The 14,592-nt window shown below is 46.8% G+C and overlaps 1 protein-coding gene across 1 annotated transcript; it reads right to left on the bottom strand.

Moving 5' to 3' along the window:
• Positions 1 to 7,909: 7,909 nt before the first annotated feature.
• Positions 7,910 to 12,072, bottom strand: LOC127295784 (NADH dehydrogenase [ubiquinone] 1 alpha subcomplex subunit 8-B). The gene is made up of 2 exons (XM_051325781.2): positions 11,764 to 12,072; positions 7,910 to 8,295 (listed from the first exon to the last, which is right to left on the bottom strand). Exons 1-2 carry the CDS (start codon positions 11,958 to 11,960, stop codon positions 8,160 to 8,162), a joined length of 333 nt encoding a protein of 110 aa, XP_051181741.1. The 5' UTR covers positions 11,961 to 12,072; the 3' UTR covers positions 7,910 to 8,159.
• Between the last annotated feature and the right edge of the window lie 2,520 nt (positions 12,073 to 14,592).

Below are 14,592 nucleotides of genomic sequence, written 5' to 3' on the forward strand. Positions count from 1 at the left end.
GGCGCTCCCCACGCCCAAATCCGGCGAATTTTTCGTCCGGATTGGAGGAAGATTTGGCGTGGGGAGGAGTAGTTTCCCAGTCGTGTGCTCCCCAAGCGGCGTTTCTCGGGGAAAAAGAGGATGGCTCGGGGAATCCGGACGAAAGAGGAGACACGTGGGCGTGGGCGGTTGGTTTAGCTTCGTCCGGAGTCCCCGAGCGCGCCCCGGGGGGGCGGGGATGGCGTGGGCTCGCCGGATGGATGAAGGGTCAAATCCGGACGAAAACGAGGAACCGGGGGCGCGACTGGGCCGAATTTCGCCGTCCGGATGGAAAAAACGTCGCTCGGGGGCCTCGTCGGGGGGACGAGTGGAGATGCTCTAATTCTCACTAAGAATAACCTTGCAAAACATAAGTGACACGGACGTAAAAAGTGTGTATTTTGTCATCGTGATGAGACTATCAAATACTTATTCTTCCTATGAAAGCTTGCTAGATCTATATGATCAAATATCCAAATAGGTTCTACCTTATACCCATCATGTTCTGTTGCTTATATATTTGGCAACTAGACGTATGGGGTAGATCATATGTTTAAAATACTTATTATGGTGGGAGCGCTTTCCATTCTTTGGTGACTCCTGCTATGTATAAATGATAATATTTTTAATGATAAAAAATATTCTCTCTTGCAAATATCTACTGGTGCACTGTTTTACTTCATTCATGGTCGTCTCTGATAATCGCACCTATTTATGAAGGCGTCAAAAGGGTTGGAGAGCACTACGATGGATTTTTCCCAACATGGCTGGCAGCAAACTATGCAGATGGGACCTCCGCCACCCTAAGTGTTCATACTGATTCTGAATTGATCACGTGTATTGCGCCTTTTTAGTTTACCTTTTGTCTTGTTCGATGTCGAATGTTAGTACGGTTGTGTGCATCTTAGTTATGCAGATGTCTGGTGTAATGCTTAAAACTTTTACATAATAAAGCGCCCTTTATCGAGAAAAAAATAAATAGAAAAAGGTTGTGTGCCTTGATATAGTAGCATGCTGAAGTAGCTCAACATTCCACATGTAAGGAGATGAATGATGCAATGGCTAGCTTCTGGTGGGGAAATACAGATGATCAACGGAGGATGCATTGGTTTGCATGGTGGAGAATGTGTATACCAAAGAGAAAGGGAGGTACAGGTTTCCGAGATCTTCATACTTTTAATATGGCCATGTTAGCAAAACAGAGTTGGAGATTAATTTCAAAACCAGAATCTCTTTGTGCAAAAATTCTGAAGGCAAAATATTATCCTCATTGGTCATTACTAAATGCCGGGCCAAAGAAAGGATCTTCATATACCTGGCAAAGTATTTTGGCTGGGTTAAAAACTTTTAAAAGAGGCCATGTTTGGAGAATTGGTTCAGGTGAGAAAGTGAATATTTGGGAGGATCATTGGATCCCGACAAGTCCGACAAGAAAGGTGATCACTAGAAGAGGCCAAATCTTGTATAAAACAGTCGACCAGCTCATTGATCCAACTACTAATCGTTGGGATGAAGAATTGATCTGTATGCTCTTCTTACAAGTTGATGCCGAGCGGATTCTGAGAATACCCATGAGTTCTCAACTTGAGGAGGATTTTGTTGCTTGGCATCATACAAAGAATAATAACTTCTCAGTCAAATCAGCTTACTATATTGAGTGGGATCATCATTTCGGATCAAAGGTGAGGAGAAGAGATGGTCAAGGTTCATCACAAGACAACCTAGTTTGGGAAATACTTTGGTCTTTGGAGGTTCCTAGCAAGGTGAAAATCTTCATATGGAAAGCTTTACATGGAGTAGTACCAGGAATGGCGATTTTGGCGTCCAGACATATCAAAGTCCAACCACAATGTCCAATCTGTATGCTTGGACCGGAAGATATAAATCACCTTTTGTTTTGTTGTGCCAGAGCACAGCAGGTATGGCGGGAACTTGGCTTACTGTCTATGATTGAGCATGCAATAATGATTGATAGGCCGGGGTCGGTTGTTCTAGAACATATTCTTTGTTCTCCAAATTATGCGGTGCCTTTGATGGAAAATGTAAAAACTCATGAATTGGTGGCAGTTGGGTGTTGGTACATCTGGTGGCAACGCAGGGAATTGGTAAAAGGTGAGAATGCCAGTCCTCCAAAAAGTTCAGCTTTTGCTATTAACGCCTTGCAGCAAATTTTGGTGCAGTTAAACACAATACAGTGAAAAAGGAGGTGAAGTGGTCAAAACCACCAAGGGGCCATCGAAAATTAAATGTGGATGCTTCTTATCATGCTGATGGATCTGGATCAGCTGGTATTGTCTTGCGAAATGATAAGGGAGAGGCCATAGCTGGTAAAGTTTGCCTGCTGAATAACTTGATGTGTTCGGCATCGGGCTGAAGCAATGACGCTGTTCAGAGGGTTACAATTTCTTGAGCAGATTGGATGTTATTCAGCGTATGTTGAATCAGATTCTCTAGAGCTAATTCAAGCATGCAATGAAGATATTGAACTGCTTAGTCCTTATACGGCAGTGCTAGCTGATTGCTTTCAAATTTCTAGTAGGATGGACTTGGTGATCTTCCAACATTGTCATCGGGAAGCAAATATGGTGGCTCATAATTTAGCAAAGCATGGGTATGAGAATAATACTAGTCTAGTTTGGGATGATAGGCCTCCTGAGTTTATTAGAGCTGATGTTATTCGTGATGTAACTCTTTCAGAGATTGTACCGAATATTTGATCTCAAAGCAGCAAGTTTCAGACGCACACTTTTCCTTACCAGGGTACCAAAGGGGACTTTTCCTTGGCGTCTTGTTGGCTTAATATATCGATATTTATTTCAAAAAAAAAAGCTCAACATTCCACATTTCCACGGCATCTCCAATAGGTCGTCCCGCAACCTGCATCGGACAATCTTTATTAGAGACGCTGGCACGATGTGCCTGTATATTGGGGCCGCCTGCAGAACGCCGGCCGTAATACGACCAAGCATATTAATATTTTTGTTCACTTTTCAAAAAAAATCATGTTTCAATTTATCTTACATAGTTTCATACAACAATTCAAATGATCATCTAAATTTAGATAGATGCTTGGTTTTTTAGCCAATAATTTTCAATAAGAACTTCTTATACGTATTTCACAAGTTTGTTTGATCATCATATCGTCATCGTTTTCTTTCACATTAGCTCTTAAAAGATCAAACGACGGGGCAATAGTCTATTTTTGTTCTCCTTTAGTTTTTTTCTTTCCTCATCCTATTTCTTCTTCTCCTATTTGAGAAGGTTCCCCTCCTTCTCCATCTGCCCCAACTCAGTCTCAGCCAGCTACTCACAACTTTCGAACCAGTTGAGACGGCGAATCAGTGACCCAGACGGCCAGACGGTTGACCGGTTTACTCATCGGTCTGTTTTTTCAAAACTAAGCACGGTTGACAAAGGTAGAAGCAGTAGTCGCTGAACGCGTGACTTACGCACGGCTCCGTTTGGGACAAGAGGATTTGTTTGAAACTCAATACTGAGCTGCTCCTCGCAAGATGACCACTGTACTTTTGGTTGTTCATCTTGTTCCCATGTTCCCGCCCACGCACGTACACCATCCATCGATCCCATCAGCCCCGACACGGCTTGCAGAGAGCGGCGCATTGCTCACGTGGAGTGGGTGAACGACATCGACACTGTGGCTGGCTCCGCGCACGGGCAACCCCCGGGATCGGCGCAGGACGGAAGCATCCGATGAGTTCATTCACGTCGCGAAAGAAGAAAGCAGTCTACTATTTCAGAATGGATCGTAACCTTAAATGGAGCAGTACGCGCTGAACCAATATTCCACTAAACCGGCCATCGTCGCAGGAACGCATCGTCTCTCTCTCTCTCGTAAGTGCACGAAGCGGTTTGGAGAAGAAACAACGGGCCAAGCAAGCTTAGCACCGAGCCCTTCGGCTCGCTCTCGCCCCCCGCGCGGGCGAGAGGGAGCAAACCCTAGCGCCGCCGCCCGCCCTCCCTTCTCCTCCCCCTCCCCTCCGCCGCCGCCGGCGCGTGCCGCCGGGCGTTGCTCGTGCGGTGCCGGCGGCGGCGGCCGGTCATTCCCCGCGCGCGTGGCAAGGAGGCGCGGCGCTCGGCGCCCGCGGCGGTGTCCCTAGGCTAGGTGCTGGTCCGGCGCGGCCGGGTGGCTCTCGAGGCGGAGGTGCTGCTCCTTGGCGGCGGGGCAGCGAGGTGGCTCGGGCGGCAGATGGCCGGTCGCAGGCGGGCGGCTGGCCGCGCCCTCCGGCCCGGATCCGGGCCCTCCGGGCCCCATCTCGGGTTGGGGTGGGCTGCCTCGAGCCCGGTGCTGCTCCCTGGAGGTGAACGTGGGGCGGCGGCGGGGATGGGTGGTGGCGGCGCTGCTCGCCGGCCAGCTGCAGCGTGGCGGCGGAAACTTACGGCCAGGCGGGCCTGGCCGGGCCAGTAGGGGCTCGGTGTGTTTCTGCTGGCACGTCCGGTCTGCTACCGCGATGGCGGTGGAGGATGTTCCCTCCCGCGTGGCGGCGGTGCTGCTTCCCCTGACCCTGTTGTGCCCCTCCTTCCCTCGAGGCCTCGTGTCTGGGACCACAGTGCGACGGCGAGGATGGCTTCTTGATCGTGGTGGCGCATGCTAGTTGGTGGCAGTTGGGTGGAGCTCTTCGAGTTGTCTGGGGTGATGGTGGTTTGGGGATCGGGAGAAATCCCTGTCGGCTTGCTCGACGCCGACGCGGCGACGCCTGCGGGTGTCGTCTGTCCTTCCTGAAGGGCGTCGGGGGTACCCCTACCCTATCCTCTCCACATACGGGGGGAAACCCTAGGACGAGTCCGGGCAGCAGCGGCGTCATCGTCGCCTCCTTGTTGAAGGTGTTGCTTCGTATGCGATGACTCGATGTGCTTGGATGCGGTGGGACTTCTCGGAGGGCGCAGCGATTGCGGGCTATCTTCGTTTTCGTCAATCTATCGGTGTCGGCATTAGTTTCTTTTATATTTTCTCTCTTCTTTCTTTTGGGCTTGATGTGCTGTTTGCCCCAGCGGTGTTTGCTATCTTGTATCGGTCGGTTGCTATATTAATATAGCGGGGCGAAAGCCTACTTCGAAGAAGAAGTGCACGAAGCGGTTTCAAGTTCCAAAGGTTTCTAGCCTGCGATCGATTCCTTTGCTCCCTTCCCCTCCAATCTTTGTCATGGCATCGCCAGGGGACGGGATGTCTAGTTCTCGTGTGTGTGTGTTTTATTTCTATGTTTCATGCTTTGTTTGTTGGCATTATGGTGGACTAGATGCTCATACTGCTTTTAGGAAAAAATGGTCTTCTAATCCATGTCCTGCTAGTCGGAGGTATTGCTGGCGTCGACGAGAGGCTTGCGGAGTCAAGGTTATTGGAGTGGCTTCAATCTTGCGTGTTGTCGTGGTGTGGTGGCATGGATGAATTGCTCTTGAAGTGCGGCGGTCTCGACCGTTACATGTTCCGCCTAAAGGGCCGGCTAGTGCTGCCCCGGATCCACTGCCGAAGAAGCTCGGAGGGCTCCTCCGGCCGATGTTCCTTACCAGGCGAGATCTAGCTATTGCGGCTCGTTAATGTCTCTTGGTTAGGGGTTTCTTCAACGTCAAAGAGTGAACCAACTGCTAGTGCTCTTATTCTCTGATAGCGGCAAAAGGACGTGTGTGATTGGTAGTTACGGCAATAGCATTTTGCAGCAGTACAACCGATGGTATCTTCCTTTTATTGTTTGTATACGTACCAACCATGTATTATTATGATTATGGGTACAAGTAGTGTACGCCTATGAACGTACTACTAGATCGTTAAAGGAAAAAAAATCACTGAACCGGGGCATGGGCAGTTGAGCACGCACAACACAGCCAGCAGCAATGCAACACTCACGTAGTGAGCTACGGAGGGAGTAATGCCGACTGGCAAGGGCGCAGTAAAGAAGAAGCGATTAGGGTTACAGCGTTACTGCTGCAGAAGCGTCCGTCACAGAGACAATTGAAGGCTGCAGGCCGTGACGCGTCCGGCCACGAGGCGTGCACACACGCACGCACGACACGACGCAGTGCCTTGGTCCGTTCGTGTCATGAACTGTCTCTGCCGCCATCGGATCCGCGACGCTGTCACGCAGCTCTCGCTGAACCACATTTACTACGCCTACCTCTCTCGTTCGGTCCTTGGCACGCGTGCCGTGCCTGATGAGTGATGCCTCTCGATGCCGTTCATCAACGCGCGATGAATGAAGGAATGAATGGCAATGGCAGGCTGGTACAGGCCGTGGATCTGAGACAATGCCGTAGCTACAGCCTCCTACACGTAGGCTTGCAGAAGCAGATCCATGGAGAGAGCACGCGGGCCAACCGCACGGATGCATCGACAGAGAGACGGACGCAGTATCGGATCGTAGGTTCGGACTTGTCTCGCACAAAAATCATGGAACCTGATCGTTCTTTCTTTTGCCATACGATTTGGGTTTGTTTTGTTAGCGCATTTCCGGCGGCCCAATGACAGGTTCACGCGGATAGAAAATGGATAGACCTGCAAATCACCGCAACAACGCATAGTGACCGATCTGTTTGCGCTAATCACGATCCAAATTTAGCTTCGATTTGCGTTTTTGCGGACGGAACGCATGATCTCTCCCTGCCATCACGGGACTGCCTAGCAGTGGAACATGGCCTGAATCGTGTCCTCTCCTGTGATGGCGCGCTTCGACTTCACCGCAGTGCCAGGGCCGGCGGGCGGCTATTGGGCTTCTTCACCGTCATCAAAGGCACGCGTTTGTAGACTCGCATCGGAAATTGAAGGCCTCCCTCGGACGTCCTTTTTAAGATCATCGACAATGCCCGTGTCATCGCCCCATTGCCACATTTAGCCAAGCCTTCCCTGTTCGTCGGCAACTTCCATCAGACACCATGGGCAGAAGGGTGTTTCCCTGAAGGAAGCCGAAGAAGAACGACGAACAAGGCCAGAGCCTCCTCGGCGAAGCCGGAGAAGCCACGCAACCGCGTGTCGAGCCGCATCCATGTGACTGCGGAGGAGCCGCCAAAGCCCGAGAGAGGGTTCTTCTTCAGCGAGAAAATCAAGGATGACAAAGACGACTTCCTGGGCTACCTTGCCTACATGGCCGAGGTGGCCAAGGAGGGAACTCTAGACCGGCTCCCGATACAGCAGGAAGACATGGACAAAGAGGAGGCGACGAGGCTCACAATCTTGTAAGACATGGACAAAGAGGAGGCGACGAGGCTCACAATCTTGTAAGACATGGACAAAGAGGAGGCGACGAGGCTCACAATCCCGGTATCCCAACAATCGGAGCTGCCGCAGCCATAACCTAGTTGTGCCAGTGCGATCACGTCAGCAGGTGTCACCGAGGATGAGGCGGTCAGGCTAGCCTTGCAACCTTGCAGGCCTCACCACACCGCCCATGACGCTATTGCCTGCTTCATACCACTCCTCCTGCGCCATGATCACCATACCGCCCATGACGCTATTGCCTGCTTCATACCGCTCCTCCTCCTGCGCCATGATCACCATACCGCCCATGACGCTATTGCCTGCTTCATACTGCTCCTCCTCCTGCGCCATGATCACCATGGACGCGTCAGCGCCCAACTAGCCATGGGAGATGCTCGAACTCGTTGACCTAACCTTGCTAACCGACGATGACAAGTAGTGGGCTAGGGTTTCAAGTCCTTAAAGCCTCCCGACCCAAACAGACATGAGGCAACAAGGACAATTTTGTGTCCACCGCCCGACCAAAACAAACACTTTTCATGTCCGAAATGGGTCAATCCGCTGCAGATGCCCTTGCTACCAGGATTTTGACAAAGGGGTATTCAGGCACGCTCCACACGGTACAAGAGCGCTTTGGTTGAAACAGGGCAGCGACAAATCAGCGTTATGGTATGAACCAAAGCCAAAGAAGCAAGAACCATCATCATCAATTCATCATCTTAGGACTACAACTGAGTCAACTTTGGCATCCAACTCAAAACACAGATGTTGATTGGGCAAGAAAGACAGGTAAATGGGGATGAGCAGCTCAATAACATTCACCCATAGAAATCATGTGAGTACAATAAAGATGGGAGATCATGAACTTGTTTTGCCTGCTTTTCTCCTTATTTCTGAAGAAGATGATCACTTGTGGTATTAATCTCAAGGGGGCTGGCTACTCAGATATGGGGCACGCGCCCTCAAAGGCTTCCTGCTCCTTGCGGCAGAAGTCGAACTCGTTTGTGTAGTAGTACATGCAGCCAGCGTAGGCGTCCATCTCCTTGGGGCACTTTTGGTGAAGTTCTTTCAAGCTGCCATCATCAGAAATGTGATCAGTGACAAAGTAGAGCAGGCAGAGGAACAAGTCACAAAGTGACTTCTACAGTCTACAAATATGAAGCATGATCAAAAGGTTCGAAATCACCGGAGTTCACAAAGGGGAGGAGGAACGTCTAATTTGCAGAATTAACACTGGAAACAGGAGCTTTTACTACCGCTAGTCTGCTACTCGAAATGGATGCCCCTATCAACCTTTTGACATGCCTGAATTAGGGTGCAGGAAAAGTGCAGATGTGTTGATATCTAATTAGAAATAATCACATAAACGCAAGCAGATGCATCAACCATCATGTTGCCGTACTATTCTCCTTGCCATTGTCCTATACAACACCTACAGAATTCAGTACACAAGAAGGAAAACAACTTAAACATGGGGCACTACCTCACCAACCTAACCTGCAATCCACCATTATGCCATTCAAAGTGTCGGACAAGGAAGATTTCCAGAACAAATGAGCAAAGTAACACGCAAGTCTCAAACTACGGATTATCTAATGTCAATTCAGCCTAGCTTACTATGGCAGGGCTAAAGGTTCAAGCACTAGACCAAACCCCCCAAAAAATAAGTAAACCATCTTGCCTCCATTTATTCGCACGGTCACTTACTACTTACTAGACCAACAGAACATACTGAAAACAATAGAAGTCAAAGAACAAGGACTATTGAATTCCATATCATGAGTTGTCCACTAATGCTACATGTTCAGTAATCATCATGGGAGACAAATATGAATCACTGCTCAATGCCCCATAGTCACACTCATATAATGACTTGGCAGAAAATTATGCACAGCGTGAACGAAAGGAAAAAAAAAAAACACCATATTTGTCAATCCCGTGTATATGCGCTGCCAAGATCAACCTGATCACAGGAATACTACAAGCAAGATCCCCTGTATATGCGCTGCCAAGATCAACCTGATCACAGGAATACTACAAGCAAGAGATATCATCACTGATACAGTACTTAAGCAATGTAACATGGGTACCTCGACTTACAGGAGTGCACCCTGAGGCAATAACACAGTAGGGACAGGTCTGGCATTGTTACAGATAAAGGCGACCAATGCAGCAGCGTGTTGGAGAGTAAGAAAGAAACAAAAAGCGGGTAGTCATGAAGGTGCTTCCAAAGCTTAATGCATCCCAACCAGTGCAGGATCTATAAGATGACAGTTCAGGAGACACTGTTGTCCTTGCTGTCGGTGCATGCCGGCGTAGGGACAGATTAGTGGAAGTTGCACAAAGACAAGAATTAGAGGCAAAACGTGAGAGTGATATTTCAAAACGTGAGAGTGATGAAATTGAGTAAAATTAGTAGTCGCCTATTTACCCCCTCTAAGTCATCTTACTCTAACACACAAGAGTTCGGTCATTTTTCTTTTCTTTAATGCACCTCAAAGCACCTTTATCAAGAAGAGGAGTATTCATGAAAACTTCATGTTCGTCTGAAACTGTTCTAGGTGGATTCACCAGAGGAAAAAGGCCACACTCCTCTTCAAGTTGGACATCAAGAAAGCGTCCGATTACGTCTGTTGGGACTACATCTTAGAGATTATTCAACAACTTGGGTCCCTCCTTGGTTTCGAAATTGATCATAATATTGTTGTATGTTTAGTATTATGCCTAGCGTCTATGTTGTGAAAACCCCGATCATTATTTTAGAGAATAAACACTAAGTGCATAATTTTCTTACAAATGTGGTTTGCACCCTCCATGTACTCTAAAAGAAGACATTTTAGACAGCTGATCAGTCCATAGATTTGCTACCGCACGGCCAAATATCCATCATTTGGCTTCACTGAAATGGGAGGAAATATTCTCTTAACTCAAAACAACAGTATAACACTGAGTCCCTGACTGCTTAGTTCAACTAACCAAATACCGACATGGCTTGAGTTTACATGGAAAACAACAGTATAACACTGAGTCACTGGCTGCTTAGTTCACCTAACTAAATAGCATCATGGCTTGGGCTTACATGGAACTTACAATGTAGAGTGGTTTTTAACGAAACATTGTCACAGGATGTTTAGTTAGTGTCTATATTCACAGTTGGGACTGGATGTTGTTCCACTTGTATTCCCAGATACGGCCAATACTTAATATACGTGGACTGACAATGTGAGATAGTCTGGAAGATACCAATCACTGGCGGGTCTCACCTGGCAAAGGAAACACTAGTCCATTGTCTATCTTGACTAGAACCATAAACTTGAGCACTGTACACACTCTATCGATCTACCCCTCTTGGTTATCTTAGGCATTTTTTCGCTGAGGACATTATAGTTTCTTAGTTAGTAGTTAGTTAGTTAGTTACTCATCTGAAAATGGGACATAGAAGACAACAGAGTGCAACTGCAAACTTGCACTAGCAAATGAATATATCAGAATTGATTCATATCTTGTTTGACTGTCCATCTGTCCAAAATGACAATGTGACAGATGAATATCAGAAGTACAATGAAAACAGCCAAACTAAAAGGCTTCCACCTAGGTATCTAAGAATTTAAACTGAAAAAAACTCAACTCAGAGTTTTTTTTTTTTTTGGCTGCATAAGAGAGCAAACACAACTTGGGGACAATTAACCACACTATTTGAGATGAGTTGATTCACTTCCGCAATCATGTCTAAAGCAAAATGAGCTATCTACCGAGTATGGCATTACCAGCTCATCCCCTTCTGTATAAACTGATCAGAAGGATAAAACTGTGTGGTCTAAGTCATACCATCATCAGAAACTAGGTGGTCACTGCAAAACTGTTTATCCATAATAACTTTGCAGTTTAGCAGCCAAACAACAAATTGCATTCCCGTTGACCAGATAATTTGATATACTCACTACTGAACTACTTACTACACCAAGGCTGGGACGAGATTAGGCAGCAACGAACCCTGCATTCGCTACATATCCTCAACCTTGGCACGAGATCGCACCACAGTGAACCCGGAACTCTCGCTACACAGTACAAACTGATGACCTAAGGCATATAAGTATCACCATATAACCGTCAGCTAAATCCCTGTGCCATTACCGTTTAATCCCCTGCGTAATCAGATCCTTGACAATACGAACAAAATGATCGTCACTGACTGAGTGACAAACTGCCAGTGGCTGCCAGAGTGTTAAATACCGATCCACCGCATAGGTTAATCGTGCAGGCACAAACTTCGCTTAAATGCTCATCGGCTAGTACCTCTAAAAGGAAACACAAATTCAAGATAGCACCGACTGAACATCTCAGCACAGCAAACATTCGGACACAAACTAACAAAGTTGTGACGCGCGACAGCCACACAGGGACGCACCTACTCGAACGAATTGAACTATCACGAGCAGCACGATTGACGAAACATTTGACGAATCAGTAATCCAGGCAGGCAGAAGGGAATGAGATAAAGGGCTGGCGAAGAGGAGAACCCAGGCAGGCAGGGGACTCACAGGTTGAAGACGCAGCGCGTGACCTGGCGGCCCTTCTCGAGGCACTTCTCGGGGTTGGGGTCCTTCTTCTTGCAGTTGAGGAAGGCCACGTTCTCCGGCCGGCACCGCACGGCGATGTGCTTGGACGCCGCCATCAGCACCGACGACGTCGGGATCGGCTCCCCCGAGGCGTCCACCGGCGTGCTGCTAGCTGACATCTCTGCGGGCGTAGGGGGGGCTCGCCGTGGAGATCTGGGGGAGGAGGGGGGCGAGGGGAGGACCGGAGATGGAGAGGGGAGGTTGGGGCCGGAGGACGAGGTGCGCTCCTCACTCCTCTCTGTGTGCGTTTCCTGGGCTTTGGAGAAGTGTTACATGGGCTTGGCAGGGGCCTTGTGAATCTGTAGCCTGGTCAAAAAAGGCCCACCCTTGCTTCTCATTTCTACTTTTCAAATGGACACTTGCCATTTATCTCTTTTGTATATTCTATATAAATATTTATTTTCTGATAATTAGCCTTTCTCACGCAGAAAAAAGGGAACAGGAAAATACTAGTGTTTTTTTCTTATTCCTTTACAACCCTTGTACCTAACTCTACCGTCAATGTGATAGTGGAGCTACAACCTCGTGCCCATCATTAAGCTTCAAGACATTTTATTCAAAACCATTTCAAGATTATCCACTATATTTATAATATCATAACTTTTAGGGATTTTTTTCAATGGGCTACATTTGTACTCATTCCACTATTTTTTCCATTGAGAGTCATTTAATTTCAATGCTTAATATTCAAATAAAACCCATAAATTTCCACGAAGCGCAAAACATAATTTATTAGTTATTTTTATTAATTTTACTCACATATAGAGCTAGGAAGTGTATATTGATAGGGCAAGTAAGAAAAAACACATTCAAGGTATTGTATTACAAGAACCATAACACAGACTAGAGTTTCATTTCATAAATATCAATGCCACACAAAAGAAAAAACGATGACGTGGAAAATGGTTCATGCTTTTCCACACTTACCTCCCTCCCTATGGAAAAACACATAACATGACATACAAAATTCTATTTTTCTTATTCTTGCACGTTGGAAATCCATGGATAAAAGAGTCACTAGGTTTTCTTGGCAGTGTAGAGTGTGTTATCTAAAAAAAAGTTGTGACAAAAAGAGAAACTAGCATTATTGTGCTAATGTGCTTGTTAAATATGGCAACAACTAGCTCATTCACCGGCGCTCGGAACCAGCATGCTCTCTAGCTAGGTTTAATATATCCTCCAATTCTTATAAAGATGTGCTGCGGTAAATTGAGAGCATACGTAATGTTTTTTTTTTAAATGCTCACATGATCGATCATTTGATTTTCAAAATACCACGGTCATCCTAATAAACATTTTTCTATATAGCTGATAAAATCTATTGCACGGGCCATTGCGACATATATCATGGGGGTCTTTAAACTACCAATGGCAGTGTGTGATGATCTGACCCGTATGGTTATGAACTATTGGTGGGGATCAAGGCTGGCACTGGTGGAAAAAGGGCCTTTGGTCGCGGTTGGCAACTGCCATTAGTCGCGGTTGCGCAACCGCGACCAAAGTAGCGCGACTAAAGGCCCCCCCTTTAGTCGCGGTTCCTTATGAACCGCGACTAAAGGCCCGTCCACGTGGGCCGCAGGCGAGCGCCAGGGCGGAGGACCTTTAGTCGCGGTTCTTCTGGCCAACCGCGACTAAAGGCCTCCGCAGGGTTTAGGGTTTAGCCCCCCATCCCCCTAAATCTGGTTTCTTTTTAATTTGTATTGTTTTATTTCTTTTGGGTTTTAATTTTGAAGGAGTTTCACATATTCTACGGTACTACATACATGCATATGAATGTACAATTTCAAACAAATTTGAAATTAGAACCAAAAAGAATTCAAGAGGAATATACAATATATATTCAATATCGGATGACCATATACAATATATATTCAATATCGGATGACCATATACAATTTTGAACAAGTTTCCATCCATAATTTAGTGCATATGAAGTTCTACGTCATCGTAATGGTGTTCTTCTCTATGATCGATGACTTCCCTCGCCAACCATCCAGCTAGTTCCTCTTGAAGTGGTCGGAAGCGAGCTTCTGGACTAAGCGTCTTCCGGAGGTTATTCCTCATGATGTTGTTCTCACACTTCTGGTCCCGCTCATTGCAGTATCTCCGGATCCTCTCACAAACATAGTATCCACATAGATTGGTCCCCGGTGGCTGAATATCCCCAGTCGTCCGCACTGCCATTTTAAATTGTAGCTCTTTTTTGAATTCACCGACCTTTTTATCTACGAACCGTCTCCAAACCCTACGAGGCAAAGAAAATTAAATGAACAAGAGAGTTATTAATTAGTTACTTGATATTAGGAAATGATGAACGAAATAGGCCGATCGATATAGAGCGCAAATGAATGAAAATAATTACTTTTGCATCATTTTTCTCATGTCGGCCCAAAGCGCCGGATCCATATTCAGACAAATGTGGACGAGAACCGTGGAGGTGTGAAATTGAATTACCATAAGAATCCAAAGTGGAACCTCGGACACGATACATGCACGATCATGCATAACTCATCGATTAGCCACATACCATGCATGGAGTAAACAAAAGAGAATGTGCTCAAGACAGAAACACTCACCCAAAATGGTAAGGAAATAGAATATCACTTTTGAGTTCCTGTTTTCTAAAAAACCGCCACAGGTCATCCTCCACGTCGTCGGGGTGGTGTTCTAACACATATGAATTAACGATTTGTGGGTCAATGAACCCAACATCATGGATGTTCCTTATTCGCATTTCCCGCTTCTTCATTC

Source organism: Lolium perenne, chromosome 4 (genome assembly GCF_019359855.2).
Source record: "Lolium perenne isolate Kyuss_39 chromosome 4, Kyuss_2.0, whole genome shotgun sequence".
NCBI lineage: Eukaryota > Viridiplantae > Streptophyta > Magnoliopsida > Poales > Poaceae > Lolium > Lolium perenne.

Bases quoted from the DNA above. Each gene is read 5' to 3' on its own strand.
- LOC127295784 (XM_051325781.2), bottom strand. From the start codon at position 11,960: ATGTCAGCTAGCAGCACGCCGGTGGACGCCTCGGGGGAGCCGATCCCG. The intron at 8,296-11,763 runs GTGAGTCCCCTG...TGATGATGGCAG, and splicing joins ACGCGCTGCGTCTTCAACCT to CTTGAAAGAACTTCACCAAA.